Raw genomic sequence first — 18,885 nt, 5'->3', positions numbered from 1 at the left:
TCATTAGTGTATAGGAATGCAAGAGATTTCTGTGCATTAATTTTGTATCCTGCAGCTTTACCAAATTCATTGATTAGCTCTAGTAGTTTTCTGGTGGCATCTTTAGGATTCTCTATGTATAGTATCATGTCATCTCCAAACAGTGACAGTTTTACTTCTTCTTTTCCAATTTGTATTCCTTTTATTTCTTTTTCTTCTCTGAGTGCCATGGCTAGGACTTCCAAAACTATGTTGAATAATAGGGGCGAGAGTGGACATCCTTGTCTTGTTCCTGATCTTAGAGGAAATGCTTTCAGTTTTTCACCATTGAGAATGATGTTTGCTGTGGGTTTGTCGTATGTGGCCTTTATTATGTTGAGGTGGGTTCCCTCTATGCCCACTTTCTGGAGGGTTTTTATCATAAATGGGTGTTGAATTTTGTCAAAAGCTTTTTCTGCATCTATTGAGATGATCCTATGGTTTTTATTCTTCAATTTGTTAATATGGTGTATCACATTGATTGATTTGCATATATTGAAGAATCCTTGCATCCCTGGGATAAATCCCACTTGATCGTGGTGTATGGTCCTTTTAATGTGTTGTTGGATTCTGTTTGCTAGTATTTTGTTGAGGATTTTTGCATCTATATTCATCAGTGATATTGGTCTGTAATTTTCTTTTTTTGTAGTATCTTTGTCTGGTTTTGGTATGAGGGTGATGGTGGCCTCATAGAATGAGTTTGGGAGTGTTCCTCCTTCTGCAATTTTTTGGAAGAGTTTGAGAAGGATGGGTGTTAGCTCTTCTCTAAATGTTTGATAGAATTTGCCTGTGAAGCCATCTGGTCCTGGGCTTTTGTTTGTTGGAAGATTTTTAATCACAGTTTCAATTTCAGTGCTTGTGATTGGCCTGTTCATATTTTCTATTTTTTCCTGGTTCAGTCTTGGAAGGTTCTAAGGTTTCTAAGAATTTGTCCGTTTCTTCCAGGTTGTCCATCTTATTGGCATAGAGTTGCTTGTAGTAGTCTCTTAAGGTGCTTTGTATTTCTGCGGTGTCTGTTGTAATGTCTCCTTTTTCATTTCTAATTTTATTGATTTGAGTCCTCTCCCTCTTTTTCTTGATGAGTGTGGCTAATGGTTTATCAATTTTATTTATCTTCTCAAAGAACCAGCTTTTGGTTTTATTGATCTTAGCTATTGTTTTCTTTGTTTCTATTTCATTTATTTCTGCTCTGATCTTTATGATTTCTTTCCTTCTGCTAACTTTGGGTTTTGTTTGTTCTTCTTTCTCTAGTTCCTTTAGGTGTAAGGTTGGATTGTTTATTTGAGATTTTCCTTGTTTTTTGAGGTAGGCTTATATTGCTATAAACCTCCCTCTTAGAACTGCTTTTGCTGCATCCCATAGGTTTTGGATCGTTGTGTTTTCGTCGTCATTTGTCTCTAGGTATTTTTTGATTTCCTCTTTGATTTCTTCAGTGATCTCTTGGTTATTTAGTAACGTATTGTTTAGCCTCCATGTGTTTGTGTTTTCTACGTTTTTTATCTCATAGCATTGTGGTCAGAAAAGATGCTTGATATGATTTCAATTTTGTTAAATTTACTGAGGCTTGATTTGTGACCCAACATGTGATCTATCCTGGAGAATGTTCTGTGCGCACTTGAGAAGAAAGTGTAATCTGCTGTTTTTGGATGGAATGTCCTATTAATATCAGTTAAATCTATCTGGTCTATTATGTCATTTAAAGCTTGTGTTTCCTTGTTAATTTTCTGTTTGGATGATCTGTCCATTGGTGTAAGTGAGGTGTTAAGGTCCCCCACTATTATTGTGTTACTGTCGATTTCCTCTTTTATAGCTGTTAGCAATTGCCTTATGTATTCAGGTGCTCCTATGTTGGGTACATATATATTTGTAATTGTTATATCTTCTTCTTGGATTGATCCCTTGATCATTATGTAGTGTCCTTCCTTGTCTCTTGTAATATTCTTTATTTTAAAGTCTATTTTATCTGATATGAGGATTGCTACTCCAGCTTTCTTTCTTTTGATTTCCATTTGCATGGAATATCTCTTTCCATCCCCTCACTTTCAGTCTGAATGTGTCCCTAGGTCTGAAGTGGGTCTCTTGTAGACAGCATATATATGGGTCTTGTTTTTGTATCCGTTCAGCAAGGTTGTGTCTTTTGGTTGGAGCATTTAATCCATTCACGTTTAATGTAGTTATCGATATGTATGTTCCTCTTACCATTTTCTTAATTGTTATGGGTTTGTTTTTGTAGGTCCTTTTCTTCTCTTGTGTTTCCCACTTAGAGAAGTTCCTTTAGCATTTGTTGTAGAGCTGGTTTGGTGGTGCTGAATTCTCTTAGCTTTTGCTTGTCTGTAAAGCTTTTGATTTCTCCATTGAATCTGAACGAGATCCTTGCCGGGTAGAGTAATCTTGGTTGTAGGTTCTTCCCTTTCATCACTTTAAGTATATCATGCCACTCCCTTCTGGCTTGTAGAGTTTCTGCTGAGAAGTCAGTTGTTAACCTTATGGGAGTTCCTTTGTATGCTATTTGTCGTTTTTCCCTTGCTGCTTTCAATAATTTTTCTTTGTCTTTAATTTTTGCCAATTTGATTACTATGTGTCTCAGTGTGTTTGTCCTTGGGTTTATCCTGTATGGGAGTCTCTGCACTTCCTGGACTTGGGTGGCTATTTCCTTTCCCATGTTAGGGAAGTTTTCGACTATAATCTCTTCAAATATTTTCTCATGTCCTTTCTCTCTCTCTTCTCCTTCTGGGGCCCCTGTAATGCGAATGTTGTTGCGTTTAATGTTGTCCCAGAGGTGTCTTAGGCTGTCTTCATTTCTTTTCATTCTTTTTTCTTTATTCTGTTCCGCAGCAGTGAATTCCACCATTCTGTCTTCCAGGTCACTTATCCGTTCTTTTGCCTCAGTTATTCTGCTATTGATTCCTTCTAGTGTATTTTTCATTTCAGTTATTGTTTCTGGAAGGTTGCCCATCTGCACTTCATTTAGTTGTTTTTCTGGGGTTTTATCTTGTTCCTTCATCTGGTACATAGCCCTCTGACTTTTCATCTTGTCTATCTTTCTGTGAATGTCTCACGTGGGTAAAGTTTTAATGTTTGTAATAGAAGAGGTTGCATGTTGAGAAGAATGAATCCACAGGCTTAAACCACAAACCCCTCGGTTACATGCTTGCTTGTCCTGTAGGATACAGAAGCACCTTCTTTGGATAATCATGTGGGGTCTTAGTTATCCTTTTTGGTGACTTGATCTTCCTAGTTTCTGTTGAGGGCGGCTCTTTGCTGTGGAGTCTACACATGCTCAGCCCTTCCCTGTGCTGCTCCAGTGGGGGGAAGTTTCGCCAGGCAGAGGGCGCTGAGTGATTTCATGTAGTTGAGCAAACGTTAGGTTTCCATTTACGTTTTGGCTGTAATTGTTAGAGGATGATAGTAGTCTTCCAGTTTTCATATCTCTGCCTGTGAATATTCCTTTACTTTTTCTCTTTTTAAACCTTTTAAATGTTGTTCTATTTAGAGATGGGTTAAGTAATAAATGAATTCCAGTAATGAGTAAGAATGAGTTTTCTTTAGGTAAGTGGTCTTAACAATTCATTTTTAATTCAGTGTATTATGTATTTTATTTTAACACAGATTTTTCCCTCGTGGAATTTCCAAACTGTCAAGTGCTGTGCTTAATGCATGCGTTCACTCAAGAAACAGTGAGCACGGGGGGAGGACAGGGCGGAGATGAGCATGAGGACTGATGCTCAAAAAGTTCAGGAGATGAGTTTACATTGTATGGATTTCTTTTTCCAAATAGAATTTAAAAAGCACCAATTTTGTCAGAGGGAATATTACATATAATACTTAGATTAAAAAACTTAATAGTTTATTTAGAATGTAAGGTTGACTTTATTTTCTTTAGGATTTTGTTTGCGTTGGATGCAGGGACTTTTCTTGCTTGAAAGTTGCTGCCTCAGGACTTGGGGGTTCCTTGGGGGCCCCAGCTTGAATTTGAGATGCACCTGAGGTGTGGTCGGTGCCGGGACCACTCCGTGATCTGCCACGAAAGGAAGAGCAGGTGGCACTCCCTCATTACTGCCCAGCCTGAGCCTTGTGCTTGGATGGGCAGCACTGGTTTTCTTAAGCTTTGCTGGCCAGTCTCGGCTCAGGTCACATCCCTCTACTGTGTTTGTACACATGACATACATCCCTGCGCTGTGTGTGTCCATGTGTGTGTATGCACGACATGTATTTCCATACCTATGACATCTGCTCCCATACCCATGTGTGTGCACTTGTGCCCACGTGTGTGTCTGCCCCCCGCTGGCCCATACGCTCTGTGAGGCGGGGCCCCAGGCCCGCATCACCTCCTACACGAGTTCCACGTGGACACGCCAGGCAGCGGCCATCTCCCCTTCTGTGTGGTGTGACCAGCATGTGGTCTGGCACCGTGTAAGCACCTGATAAATATTTGTTGAATGAATACACAGTATTTTCTTAAAGACCTGAAGCCTAGGGTGACTATTAGGTTTTTTTTTTATCCTTAGCTTTTGACAAAAGATTATTGATAATGTAGGGAAATAAAGTGAACTCTCATGTCTATTAACATAGCAATAGAATTCTAAACGTGTTTTAAATAGGCTTCTGAGAACTGAATGTTCCTTTTTTTTATTGTGACAAATTATTGATTTTCAATTGTGTTTAGTTTTATTACATTTCTCCTAATCTGTGATGAAAACTTAAAATGTTGAAAATCATTTTATTTTCACCCCCTTATTGGTTAGTGGAAATGAACTGTAGCTCATTTGATGGTGTAGCTACCTCATTTTTTCTTCTTATGTTTGGCCCAGGGTTTTAGCCAAGTAGGAGATGGTGAAGTTGATACACAGTCACTGAGCACCACTTAGTACCAGACACCCACTGGTGTTGGTCGTAGTGGTGGTTAAGTCCTAGAAGGACAGACAGTAACAGTGCGATTGTGCAGCCGTGTCTGGCAGGCTCAGGATTCCCAGGGAACCGCCTCTCTGCTCTCCCCCAGCAGCAGCTCTGTGGCGAGGACGAGGTGGAGTGCTCCGACAAGGACGAGCCTGATGCAGACGCGGACGCATCCAGCGACTGTCCCACCATCCGGGCGCCACTGACATCTCTTAAGAGCCACCAGGGAGTGGTCATAGCCGCCGACTGGCTGGTCGGGGGCAAGCAGGCGGTGACGGCCTCGTGGGACAGAACGGCGAACCTGTATGACGTGGAGACGTCGGAACTTGTTCACTCCCTGACAGGTGTGCAGGCACTGCATTCCCGTCGTGTGCAGACGACGTCTCATCTAGAAGGACTGTTGGTTCTCTTGGTGCAGCTGTGATTTTCAGAGCTCCTTTATGATTAATAGAGCTGTTGGCAGTTAAATTTATCTTATCTTCGGGGGGGTTAATTGCATCTAGATACATGCAGTATCTAGATATTTGAATGTGGTTGTTGTATTAGTTTTCTTTTGCTTTGTAACAAATTTCCACATGCTTAATGTCTTAAAATAACATGAATTTATCACATTGTGCCCCTGGGTCAGGAGTTCTGGGCACATGCTCGCTGACCCTCTGGTTCTCAGGGTGTCATGGGTGGAGTGAAGGTGTTGGTGGGGGCTGTGCTCTCACCTGAGACCTGGGGTCCTCTTACTGCCATTGGGCAGATTCCTTTTCTTGTGGCCCGTGACTGAGATCCTGTTTTCCTGCCTGTTGTCAGCTGGGGGCAGTTCTCAGCATCCAGAGGCTGCCCTCAGTCTCCTGTGGCCACTCCAGAGGCATCTCACCATGTGCTGTTGGCTTTCTTCCAGGCCAGCAGGAGAGCATCTCTGCCGGGACCCTTTGGAAGGGTCCACCTGACTAGGTCAGGCCCATCCAGGACAATCTTTCTTTTGATTAACTCAAAGCCATGTGATTTGGGGGCCTTAGTTATATCTGCAAAATCTGTTTTGCTTTATAATGTACCACGATTACCAGAGCATTTGCAGGTTCTGCCCAAACACAAGGGCAGGAATCCTGCAGGGTGTGTACTAGGGCTGGGCATCTCTGGGCTGTCTCAGAGCTCTGCCCATCACAGGCCTTTGTGCGTGTTTATCGGTGAATGCCTTTCCTCATTGAGTGATAAAGGTTGTGGTCTACCGAGCGCTCCACCTGTGTATTATTAGAGGTTATTCTGCAAGTGCGGAATTTGGAACTGTACTTATTTACACACTCGGCCTGTTGGAGATCTGCCCGACCTTCCAGCCATCGGGGTCAGGAGTGTCCCACCCACACTTGTCCTGCTCTTCCAAATGCACGAGGGGAATGGACACAGGTCCCACCTCAACCCCACACACCGTTCCCGCGACTCCTCTTACCGGTAGCATAGCAGGGGCCTGCCTCCCTGTGACCATCTGCCCTTCGTCTCTGTCGCAGGGCACGATCAGGAGCTGACGCACTGCTGCACACACCCGACCCAGCGGCTGGTGGTGACCTCCTCCCGCGACACGACTTTCCGTCTGTGGGACTTCAGGGACCCTTCCATCCACTCCGTGAATGTTTTCCAGGGCCATACGGAGTGAGTCTCAGTCGCTTAGATGTCTCTTTTTAACTATTCGAGAAAGAAGTTTTGCAGGTAGATGTTAAGACTCAGTTCTTATTTTAATTTTCAGTGTTAATTTCCGACTCCACCGTTTTTCAGAATGGCTACTCTTTCCCAAAACACTTAGTTCATTTTGGAAGATTTCACTGATGTCCCCTCCTGAAACTGGAGGCGGGCAGGAGGTGGGGGAGGGCCAGGAAACGCTCGGGTCATGGCGTGAACATCAGAGTGGTTCCCTGCCCCTCCTCGTCCTCGCGCTGGGCTCATTCTTGTCTAGTCTTGACATCACGCATGTTCGCAGGGCTGTTCCGGGAGGGTCCCCACATCCCACCCTCTGTCTGGTGGGCAGAGCTGCATCCCGACAGCTCGCCCCCCACACGCTTGCTCTCACCCCGTGTGACCTTCCCAGTGAGTGATGCCCAGCCTCCCAGCTCCTCGGCCTGCAGCCTGGCCCTCTCCCGGCGGCCCTGTGCAGCCCCCAGTGGCACTCCAGTCACCTGCAGCTCCCGACCATGTCCTGTCACCTGCCCCCGCTGTCCCGCAGGGTCCCTCCTGTACGGCAGCGCATCCGTAAAGGCCAGATCGCGGCCATATCAGCAAACGCTTCTTGGCAGGTGAACCTGCTTGTCGGCTGCTTCAGTCCGATTTCCTGTCTTTGTCATACAGTCCTGTAAACGAATCCATTTTCTGTGTTTAATGTTAGGTACTAAGTTTTAATATTCAAAATTAATAAATGTTCAAAAGGAAGCCAGGACAGTGTTCTTCCGGAACCTCGAGGTCGAGAGTTGGTGTGTGCAGCCCCAGCGCCTGCCCAGCCGAGTGTGGGCTTCAGTGGGAAGGCCCTCGTCTGCCAGAGGGGCGTGTTCCTGCCGAGGGACCCCGGGCTCCCCTAAGTCCCTACTTCCTGGGGCCGGTCCTGTTTGTGGAGGGGGGACCCTGCTGGGGTGCCCAGGGGCCCAGGAGCAGCTGCTCTTCCCTGCTTTTCAGGCAAGTCACTCAGGGCCCAGGGAGCAGAAGGGACCGTTTGGTCACAGTGCGCTGGACAAGCCAGGACTCTGCCCGCACAGCCCTACTCATTAGTCCGCACGTCTTTTTTCCAAGTTTCTCATTTTAAAAGTTTAAGCATAACATAAAAGTTGAAAGAATAGTCAGCAAATCCCTAATTACCCTTCTCCTAGAATCACCCATTTTTATTTCTCCACATTTGCCTCTGTCTCTGCAGACACATGTGCAAAGGGCTGGATGTACAGCACGCACTCGTACTTTCTTTGGCTGAGCCTGTGTCTTTGAGAATAAGGACATTCTCTCAATATCATGGTATCGTTTCCACCTGAGAAAAATAAAAAACAGCCTGTGACAGCGTCTGACATCCAGCCTATGTTCACATTTATCCCTGTTGTCCCCAGAGAATCTTTTATGTTTTTTTAAAGTTTAATTGAGATTCATTCATTACGTTTAGATACTATGTTCCTTGGTCTCTCTTAATCTGGGGCAGTTCCACCCATTTTGTTATCGTTATTTTTTGTGACGTCGAGTTTGTGTGTGGAATGCAAGCCAGTCTCTTGTGGAACGTGCACCCTCTGCATTTCTTCTGCGGCTTCCTTTCTGCCGGAAGTCTCATAGCCACTGCTGTGTGTGCCGCGTCCCGCCCATCACTGCACGACTGGGGTCGCTGGCCTGGACCACAGGTAGTGTCTGCCAGGCGTCCCCGCAGCCGTGAGGGTTGACACGTTGAGGTGACCTTCCACCCAGTGAAAGGTCTGATGTCATCGAGGGTCCTTGCCTGAATCAGTTATTCCTTCGAGAGTTGGGAAGGGATGGTTTTGCTGATTCTGTCCTTTCTTCTGCCTGCGTAAGCTGGCACTTTATTCACGGGCATGGTTGAGAGTTAGTGCAGCCTCGCGGACCCTCCTACTCGAGGGTGATGGGCCTTTGTGGCCGTGAGTATGAGTGATGCTCAGGCTGTGCCAGATTCACCGCCGAGCGCCCCGTGGCTCCTCTTCCACGAGACCCTCACTCGGCCAACTCGCCGCCCTGGCCCGGCAGGCGTCTGTCCAGACTCGCCCTGCGCCGTCCACCCCAGTCTCCTCACTGAGCTGGCCCTGCTGGTGGTCCTGGACCGAGCAGAATCTGGCCGGAGATCCAGGGCAGGTGGTGGAGTCTCGCATGGAGGACAGGCAGTCTGTCTTGTGGCGCATGGGCCTCTGCCCTGTTCGCTTGAGCCTCCTCTGCCGCACGGGGTAGGGTAGGCCTGTGGGGGCAGAATCCAGGAGGCTCCCCTGGTGAGTGCGGAGCACGGTGAGGACTCGGTGAGTCCTGACAGCCTCCTCCCCGTCTGTGGGTAAACCGAAGCAGGGTCCTCAAGATTGCCGGACTCTGAATTTGGTTCCAGGGAGCTCTGTCTCCGTGTTATTTGAAGGGTCTTTTGGTCACATTCTATTTTCAGTTGCTCTATTTAACTTCTGAAAGTTTTTATTTTTGTGTTGCACAAAAAGCCAAGAACTTACTTGTCTTACTAGGAGTCGATGGAGGAGCCTGGTGTAGCTTTGAGAGCATGGTAGCAGTGGCCTGTTCCCACCTGTCTTCTCTGACTGTGGAGGGTAGCAAGTACTGTGTCATGTTTAAAATACCTGTTTAATTGTTGGTCTGTTTTTGCAGCTGGTGGGTGTGTAAAACGATGGCTGTTTTGGAGAGAGATACGAGCAGTGTAACCGGGGATGAAGGACTTATTTCCAGTGTGTGACACAGTTTCTTAGGTTTGTTTTTTCTAGTGGGATCAGGAGTGGCTTAGAGTTGACAGGATGCTGGGTCCGCCCCTGGAGGCCTCTCCTAACCCCGACCTGAGACGTCGGTTCATGCTTGCGTTCACTTTTACTACGAGGACTCGGGAGCTTTTGGATGGTAATAGAATATACGTAAACTACCGCTCTTACAGTATTTACGTTTTTTCTTGCTCTGTTAGGATGAGCTAGCATATTTCGTTGATGTGTAGATACAAACATCAATTTTAAAAAGTTCTCTCTTTGGCACTAATCGCCTGCAGTAAGTGTCAGAGAAGGGGAATCTTTACCTTTTTTCAATCCTTCGTGAATTGGCGGGCCCGATGAGGGGCTGGCTTTTGTGTTTCCCGTCGACTTCACGGTTGCGGCTGCACTGGGGCCCGCAGGCCTTGCAGAGGCCCCAGGCCGCGTGGTCAGCAGGTGGGGCTGCAGGCTGTTCTCTCCCTTTTGGAACCACCATCCCACATTACATCAGCTGCAAGCCTCTGGGAATGACTGCAGTTTGGAAAAGCAGGAAGTGAGATATTTTACAGGCTTTCAGCTAAGGACTCTTCCTAGTCCCTGACTTGACTGCTGCCTTTTTGTGTCTGGCATGGGTCTTCTGGGGTCGAGCCATATGACACGTGGTACCCACGGAATGTACTCCCTTTGCACAGGGATGTAAGTGTGAACCCACCAAAAGGCGTCCGTTATCAAAACCAGAGTAGAGGGAGCGCTGTTCACTTTGATCACTCACATCTCCAAGCAGCTCCGGGTCTTCTGCCTCCCCTCACATCTGTAGGGATGCCCATGACCCCCCATGCTTGTCCGCATCTGTCCCCCGGCCCCAGGGTTGGCCGTCCTGCCTGCACTTCCAGCCAGAGACAGTTGAGATGTCCTCTCGGGAGCTCACTTCAATGCCTGCAGAGCTTGCTCCTGGGCTGGGAGGTGACTGAGTTTTTTGGGATGGTTTTCTTGATCCTTTTAACCCGATTCTTTTCTGAACATTAAAAGCAACACTCAGAAGTGCTGTTCTCAGGAGCGTTGCTGTTCTTTCCTTGTGTCGCCCTAAAAAGTCCACGTGGAATGTTTTCAGTGGATCGTCACTTAAACAGAGGCTGTATTTCTTAAAATTATGTGACCACATATTTCACATTACTATGATGTGGAACACACTTTGGAAAAGCCTATCTTAGGGCATATTTTCATTTATAGGAACTCAGCACAAATTCTTTAGTAAAGAATGTTAGACTCTCACATCTTTCATAATGTGAATAATTCGCTTACCTATATGGGTAATTTGAATTTTCTGTGTTGGGTTTTCTTAAGGCAAGATGTAGCGGTATAGGCTTCAACATTACTGGCTTAGTTCTGCAGTCCAGTTTCTCTGGGAGCTGGGAGAGAGTTTATTTTTCCCTTTTCATTTTCTCTTACCAGGTCTTCGTCACTGGGTGCGGGATCTTTAGTTGCGGCACGTGGGATCTAATTCCCTGACCAGGGATCGAACCCGGGCCCCCTACTTTGGGAGCACAGAGTCTTAACCACTGGACCACCAGGGAAGTCCCCTATGCCTTTTTGAGAAAGTAGGGTTTGAGATGTTACACTTCACTGTAAGATAAAAATCTGTAGCCAAATGGGTCCCCTTGAGATTTGTGCTGCATTATTTTTGCTGGGTAGAGAGAGAGCTCCCAGATGGAAGGTCTGTTTTAAGGTTTTCCTCATAAATTTTTAGAAAAGACAAAAAATGAGCCCTTTTCTTTTTTGGTATGTTATGTTTATTTTCATTCTGTATTGTGAAATTTCTTCATTATATTAGGAATTTTAACATAACAGGATTTACTTAGTGGAATTGGGGGGCTGTATTATTGGACTAGCTTTTAGTGGCCCAAGGTGTACCAATTTGCATGAAAAGTAATTTTAGAAACCTTATATAACAAACAGTTTTCCTAATAGTGGGAATTGTAGTGTGTACTATTCTTGGAAATAATAGAAATGTTTAATTGGAAAAATTTGGAATGTCACAGGAATTTCAACTCTTGGCAGTTTCTGTCTCATGTATTTCTGTCATCAGCTGGAATTGAAATCCAGTGCTTTTTATCTGAAATGAGCTAAATCCTTATGTATTCATGTGTTTTGCACCTGACAGTGTAACTCGGGGAGTGAGCCACTTCAAGACAGCCTGGTGGGGACAGTACCTCGGCTCCTGTGCATACCTTGCGTGCAGTCCGTGGGGCTGGACTTTGACCTTGTGGGCTGTGGGTACAGAGACGTTCCTGCAAGTCGCTCTACTATAATAAAACCTATACTTAGGTTAAAACCACTGCTGCTCTTGAGAGATGCCCGTGTAGACTCTCCTCTAAAGCAGGGGTCCCCAACCCCTGGGCCGCAAACCGGTATGGGTCCACGGCCTGTTGGAAACCGGGCCGCACAGCAGGAGGCGAGCGGCGGACAAGCAAAGCTTCATCTGCTGCTCCCCATCGCTCACATTACTGCCTGAACCATCGCTCCCGTTACCACCTGAACAAACCCGCCCCCCTCCCCGCCCCGTGGAAAAATTGTCTTCCACGTAACTGGTCCCTGGTGCCAAAAAGGTTGGGGACCGCTGCTCTAAAGGGAGGCTCCTGATCCCTCTCCTCCCAGCACCACTGCCTCCTGTGGAGCTTGGTAGAGTCGTCACCCCCCCCCTGTTTTTTAGATTCATTTTGTTTTGTTTCAATTGCTATAAAAAGGGACTGACAGTTGAGGCAGTCACTGGTCATTAAGCTTCCCCCGTGGGTGGCCGATGACTCCAGTCTGTACCCAGCTGACAGTATTTACACGTGTGAATAAATTCTGGCATTGAAAATATCTGAAATTAGCTCAGCACGGGTAAAATATCTGAGAATGCAAAGTTTTTTGTTTCTTTCTTTTTTGCCTTGATTCTTTTCATATGATTGTAACTTCATCCCCCAAATGTGAACTTAGGTACTTTCTTGCCTAAAGAAAATAAGACATGACATCTAACAAAAACTTTTTTTAAAAAAGTTTAGAGATTATAATGATTGCTTTAAAGTTATGACATTTTCATATGCTTCTCTTGCCAAATACCCAGAGATCTAAATTCTAGATCATATGCTTACGAAGGTGAAAGTAGCTTTGAGTTTTGTGTCGTGCTGTTGACAGTTTTCTTTATGCTAAGCTTTAAAGAGAAAAAGTGTTTTGACAGTGTGAAACTTTTAACTGGGTGGTGGTTCGATTTAACTGTTGAATTCTGTGCTTGGTCAGCGACACAGCGTGTGTGCAGGCCTGTGCTGGAGGCGGGCGGCAGGTAGGGGTGGTTGGCAGACCTCTGCGCTGGTCTGAGAGTCTGTCATTCCTGGTCATGGTTTTCAGCCCTCGTCCGTGATGAGGAGGAGGAACAGGGGTAGCAATGACTGCTGGAGGAAGGAGAGGCCCGGGGCACCACAGGGGCCTCAGAACTCGAACCTGAACTCCCCCCAGTTTACAGCCCATTCCCCACCTGCCTGGGAGTCTGCTTCTGTCTTCTGTTTGCTTGGGTAGACTGAAAACAGTTTCATTTGGGGAAGTGTAGAGACATGTAATTTCTGGCAATAGATGGTTGATATCTGAGGTTACCATCAAACCAAGGCTGACAGCGTGAACTCCCCATAAATTGTCCCGTTTCCGATTTTCTCAGCTCTGTTCGCCCGAAGACTCTGCTCAGATTCCTAGAGACTGGAGTGGCAGCCGTGGTGTCAGAAATGTGATCTGACTGCAGTGGTTATGAATCAGTGGATGTTTGTCTTGTCATGGAAATGGGCAGAGGGCATGAGTGGTGGTGCGTGGCAGCTGCCGGGTGGGCGCGTGCACCTCGCACACGTGGGCACTGTGTGGAAAGATCTTGGGAGTGTCTCTGTGTCAGCGGCTGAGGAGCCACCTCCTTACTGCTTGCTCACCTTGGCTTTAGAGGTAGGTAGTGGATATACAGTAATTTAATTACTGATCCCCGGTGATACGTTTAAAAGTTGTTTGAAATTCAAGAGATAGTTTTGAAAAGTAAGAGGAGATTTAATATTTCTCCATTTATCCTTTTTAAATCCCTCATTGAAGAAGGGCTGATTAGTAACTAATAAAACTAAGGACTTAAGGAAATTAGTACATTTAAATGCCTCTTTGTTGTGAGCTGATTGCTTCACTTTTCGTTGAGGTGACCCAGAGCAGCATCGTCAGGTTGTTCACACAGATGGACACCTTCCCGACTGCGTCGTTACAGCCTCACTGAGACCTACACGAGGCATGTCTGGACCTGACACAGGTGTTGGCAGGACCCCCTGAGCAACGGCGAGCAGTGAGCAGAGTGGGGAAGGGGCAGCTGCCGGGCAGAGCCTGGCTTTGGGAGGTGGTAGTGACGGCGGGAGGTTAGTCTTGGCTTACGTTACACACACACACACGCACATGTATCTGCACACACATCACAGTCTGTGCAGCCTGTAACACTTCTGGACAGACACGTTTACAGGTGCATGTATATGTTTCTGCACACACGTCATACTCCGTGCAGCCTGTGTCACTTCTGTTGGGAACTCCACGCAGTTCTGAGGCACATTTGCACATGACCTCGGGCTGTCAGGACCCTCCGGCACCTGTTGTCCAGCGATAGGGGAGTCACCCCGCACTCTGGTGGGAGAGACGCTTCGGGTGGACTCCTCATTATACCAGCGAAGGAGAGGTGCCTTCCCAGCCCCGGGACCATCCCCACAGACCCAGGCCGGGCCCGCTGGCTCCAACTTTGCAATTTAGGGCCAATCTACTAATGTATTTGAGAGTAAAAATCTTGTAGTTCCTAATATATTTCTGACTTTTATCTTATGAATAGGGCTTGTTTATATCATATTACTTTAAAAACTTATGAACAGATGTTTTCCTTTTGGAAGATTTAAAAAATAAACCTTTGAAATTCTTTACTTCCCAATTTTTATGCACAGAATCACGTCACATTGATACTGGGACATTGGCTGTTAATTGATGAGCATGTAAGCAGATAAACTCTTGGACTCAGAAAACCAGGGGATGGAGCGTTAAAAAACTTGAGGGAGATCACTCCCCCCCTCATTTAAGTGGAATACATTCCTCTCAGATTTCTTTAAATTATTGATATAATTGCAGCGTTCAAATCTGACTTATGCTTGACTGTTACATTGTTTAGTAAGAATGAAATCATGACCAGGTTTCACAGAAAGGAAATCAGAGTCTTGACCCTTGATACTGCAAGTGTGAAGTTATTGTATCAACCTTACTGATTTTAACTTCTCTGTAATCATTTTAAATCAGGTTGTGTGGACCTGTCATCTTTGAATAATCTGTGGAAAAGGTTCTTATTAATTCGGTTAATAAAATGCTGAGGAGAATTTAGCCTAGTAATAGCAGTGCTGTTTTGACTCCCCCCTTGGAGCCCCTCTCTGTGGCCATGGCGGGCACGTCCCCAGAGCTCTGGCATGGGTGCCGTTGGTAGGAGTATTGGTGTTAGGACAGCGCCTGGCCCTGCAGCGCACCTGTGTCCTCCGCCAGCGTGGGCTGTGGGGACGTTGTCACGCGCCCCTCTGTTGCGTGTTCTCTTGTGGGAAGCGGGACCTGGCACGCGGGAGGTGTGCAGTCTATCAAGGAAGCAGTTCTGTGGTTCAGGCCCGTCGCGAGGTGAGTTGGGAAACTCTCGACTGACCCTGGAGAGGGCAGCTGGAGAGAAAATAACAAGTGAGACCGAGGCCCTGCATGCTATGTGCGTTCCCTGCTTTCTTCCAGGAGCAGTTGGACTTTAAATCCTGAAAAATTATGTGTGATGCAAAACTGACTTTTCCTTTGAATGTTTTTTATCTCAGGGTCTGCTTTTTTGGGAGCTGGCCCTCAAGGACTCTCCAGAAGTGTGTTTCATTTGGAGATGAGTTTTCTATTTCTCATTCAGGCATCAGAGATCTTGAAACACAGGAGACGTGAGTCTCTAACTTCTGAAGAGCACTCCTGATCGGAAGGGCAGTGCTCTCTGAGATCCTGGGTGTTGCCGAAGACTTGTTACTCTGTGGGACGTTTAGCTTGGAAGGCACAGCTTGGAAGCCAGTGGTCAGGAAGGAAGGCGGTGGCCCGACCCCCTGCAAGCAGCACCAGTCACAACGGGTCTCCTGTGTGCGGGTGCGGAAAGGCGTTCTGGTCCGTGTGTCATGTCACATCTGTGGGACTGCACTTCACATGCCCTGCCGCGATCCTAAGCAGGCAAGAGCCACCCGATGCCTCCTGGGGTCTCCCCAAAGGTGGAAGAGCCACAAAGGTTCAGCCTGGGTCCCTGTTTCTGGAGCGCTTGCTCCTCTGGCTTGTACTTCAGGTGGGAAAGTGTCACTTTGCTCCGTCGGAAGCTACGTCCTAAGAATTAGAGGTAGGAGCCCTGCAGATGGTGCCCAACGGGGAGCCAGAGGAGTCGCTACCTCCGTGTCTCCCAGGCTGGCATTTTCCACATCATGTATTTCCTTACTTTGCTGGAAAATTTCGGCAGATTGTTACACAAAGCAGCCGTGTTACTGTGTGGTTGGGGGACAGTTGTCAGTCCTAAAGACGAGCACGAGCTCTCTGGGCGCTGTGTTGATTGAGGCCCATGGAAGGAGCGGAACGTTCCAGTCTGCGCAGCGTGTGTGGTGAGTAGGTGCCGCGCCGTCAGCTGGAGGCACACACTCGGCTGCTCTCGGCAGCAAGATAAATGAGGCAGTGGGAGCTTGGCGGAGCCGAGCCTTCCCACCCGCCCCTGAGGGACGTGCGTCGGAGGGGCCTTCAGAAGGATGGCCTCACCGGCTTCTCCCTTTGATGCCCTACAATACCTGTCAGGGTCGTGATTTATTGAGAACCTGATGTCTTTCAGCATTTCATTAACATAGAGTTAGACGAGCTTTTGTGGGGATTTTTTCCCACTAATTTAGCAGAATGTTAACTGAAATTTAACTTGGCCAAACCTCCTGAGGCCTCGAGTCCACAGGGAAATCACAGGCAGCAGAGGCATCTACCCCCAGAGCCTGGCCAATGGCCGAGCTGCTCAGACAGCGCTGTGCCTCGGCCCTAAGGGGCAGCAACACCTCGTTTCTGCTCAAGCCCTTACGATGTCCTTGTTCTTCAGATAGGGAGTTCAGGTGGGTTATCAGGTTGCTGTTCAGGTTTACCCTCACTTCCGCCTTTCTCCCTGTGGCGCACGTGGCCTTTCATTTTAACATAGTGCCCTCCAGGTCCATCCACGTTGTCAGAAGTGGCAGGATTTCATTCCTTTTCGTGGCTGAGTAACATTCCATTGTATATATATATACCACATCCTCTTTATCCATTCATCTGTTGATGGACACTTAGGTTGCTTCCATGTCCTGGCTATTGTAAATTATGCTGCTATGAACATTGGGGTGCATGTGTCTTTTTGAATTAGTGTTTCTGTTTTTTTCAGATAAATACCCAGGAGTGAAATTGCTGGATCACATGGTAGTTCTGTCTTTAATTGTTTGAGGAACTTCCGCACTGTTTTCCTTAGTGGCTTTACCAATTACATTCCCGCCAACAGTGCACAAGGGTTCCCTTTTCTCCACATCCTCCCCAACGCTTATCTCTTGTCTTTTTGATGACAGCCATTCTAACAGGTGTGAGGTGATAGCTCATTGTGGTTTGATTTGCATTTCCCTGATGATTAATGATGTTGAGCAAATTTTCATGGGCCTATCGGCCATTTGTAAACCTTTCTTGGAGAGGTCTGTTCATATCTTTTTTAAAATTGGTTTTTGTTATTGTTGGAATGAAATTTTTTCCAGTGTTCTGATTAAATTGATTGAAAGTTGCAGTTGGGATGGATTTTTTTTTTTAATCGTCTGCTGTATAGATTTTGGCAGGTTCTGTCTAATCTAGTCCATCTCTTCTGGGAGCCTTTCCTTGCTCCGTTGTCTGGAGAAGTTGAGGTTGAGTAAGAGAGGTCAGCTGTGCTCAGCTGCATGCCCAGCGGAGGTTTAGGTGGGAGGGCCAGTGAGCGGGGTACACAACTCGCAGCGTTCACATCTCCACCCACCTGCCAGGGCCTCTGGCAGCAAGAGCATGTGTGTTACGCAGTGTGGATGGGAACTTCCTGACGAGGTTCTGACCCTGTGTCCTTTACTTGCAGCACCGTGACCTCTGCCGTGTTCACCGTAGGAGATAACGTGGTCTCCGGCAGCGACGACCGCACCGTGAAGGTCTGGGACTTGAAGAACATGAGGTCCCCCATCGCGACCATCCGCACGGACTCTGCCATCAACAGGTGACGGCAGTGCTCCTCACGTGAACCGTTAGTGTGGCTTGAAGGGGGCCTTGTGGCTTGTGTCTGCTCCATGTAAATTTGTGTTTACTTGGTAGAGCCCTGGGAAAAGTGGTTTAGACTCCCGGGAAAATATTTTTTATTGATTCTCTAATGCATATCTAGTATTCTATAAATACTGAAACTTGGGTGTAAAGTCAGGTTGGTGTATTGAGCTTTGTAAGAATAAGAATGAGCCATTTATGGCCAAAGGTTACTGAGTAGTACATACGTGTAAGTTACATGTAAGTAACTTGGCCTGTTTCCTGATGCGCTAGGCAGATAATACCTGTGGTTTGCTGGTGTGATTTACCTTGAAGTGTGAATAGTATGAAATCCCTTACTGCATCATAATCTATAAACTCAGAAACTTGTGCTGTCATTGTTTTGTATGTAACCTGATTTTATCTCTTTGTAGGATCAATGTGTGCGTTGGCCAAAAAATCATTGCCCTCCCCCACGACAACCGCCAGGTGAGGCTGTTTGACATGTCGGGCGTGCGGCTGGCGAGGCTCCCACGCAGCAGTCGGCAGGTACGTGCTGGGGCCGAGTCTGTTCACAGGGAGCCTGGGGTCCCAGGCCCAGCATCACTGATGGATGGGAACTCCCAGCCAGTCCGGGCGTGTCCAGTGCTCCAATAGCCCTTCACAAAAAGAGAGAAATTAATTCTAACTGTATTTTATTTAACCAAATGTATCTGAAATAACATAATTTCAACGTATAGTCAATAGAAAAATATTCACGATTTTTACACTCATTTTCTTACTAAGTCTTTGGTTGCTGGGTTTCCATTGGAAGTACTTAGTCTGTATTTGGAGTGCATAAAATTGAAAGCTGGAAACATTGCCTGATACCTGAGCTGAGCAGCAGCTTTTAAGTTTAAACTGAGATAATCAGGCTTTCAGTTCCTGGTCTCCCAGCTGCGTTTCAGAACTCCCTGGGCACAGCAGCTGAACTCGCCTCCAGGCAGGCGTGTGCCGTTGTCCTGTGGGGGCGGTGGTCGTGGGTCCTGGAGGCACCTTTCCGTGGCGGTCATGTCTCCATTTAGATGCACTTTCTCGTGAGGCAGGGGTCGCTCCTGGTTCAACTCGGACGGCACAGTGCAGGAACTGGTCTCGCTGGGGGGCCTGGGGCTCCGCAGCACCAGCTCAGACCTGCTGAGTCAGCATATCGGGGCGGGGTGCACCTGGGAACCTGGGCAAGTCCAAGTTCAGGGCCCAGTCTCAGCGC

General features: G+C 46.9%; 1 protein-coding gene across 4 annotated transcripts in view; it reads left to right on the top strand.

Annotated features, from left to right (window-relative positions):
* The window catches only part of WDR37 (WD repeat domain 37), a 55,256-nt gene that overhangs the window by 31,655 nt on the left and 4,716 nt on the right, over positions 1 to 18,885 (top strand). For 3 of the 4 annotated variants that reach the window (XM_061179707.1, XM_061179709.1, XM_061179705.1), the window contains 4 exons: positions 5,018 to 5,258; positions 6,411 to 6,552; positions 17,485 to 17,619; positions 18,074 to 18,188. In XM_061179707.1, coding sequence (XP_061035690.1) covers positions 5,018 to 5,258; positions 6,411 to 6,552; positions 17,485 to 17,619; positions 18,074 to 18,188 — 633 coding nt within the window. The remainder of the gene's footprint in view (positions 1 to 5,017; positions 5,259 to 6,410; positions 6,553 to 17,484; positions 17,620 to 18,073; positions 18,189 to 18,885) is intronic. The other variant, XM_061179708.1, reaches the window with a different exon arrangement.

This window comes from Eubalaena glacialis, chromosome 2, assembly GCF_028564815.1.
Source record: "Eubalaena glacialis isolate mEubGla1 chromosome 2, mEubGla1.1.hap2.+ XY, whole genome shotgun sequence".
Classification (NCBI taxonomy): domain Eukaryota; kingdom Metazoa; phylum Chordata; class Mammalia; order Artiodactyla; family Balaenidae; genus Eubalaena; species Eubalaena glacialis.
The sequence above is the reverse complement of the archived record's forward strand: the minus strand, read 5'-3'. Positions and strand labels throughout refer to the sequence as shown.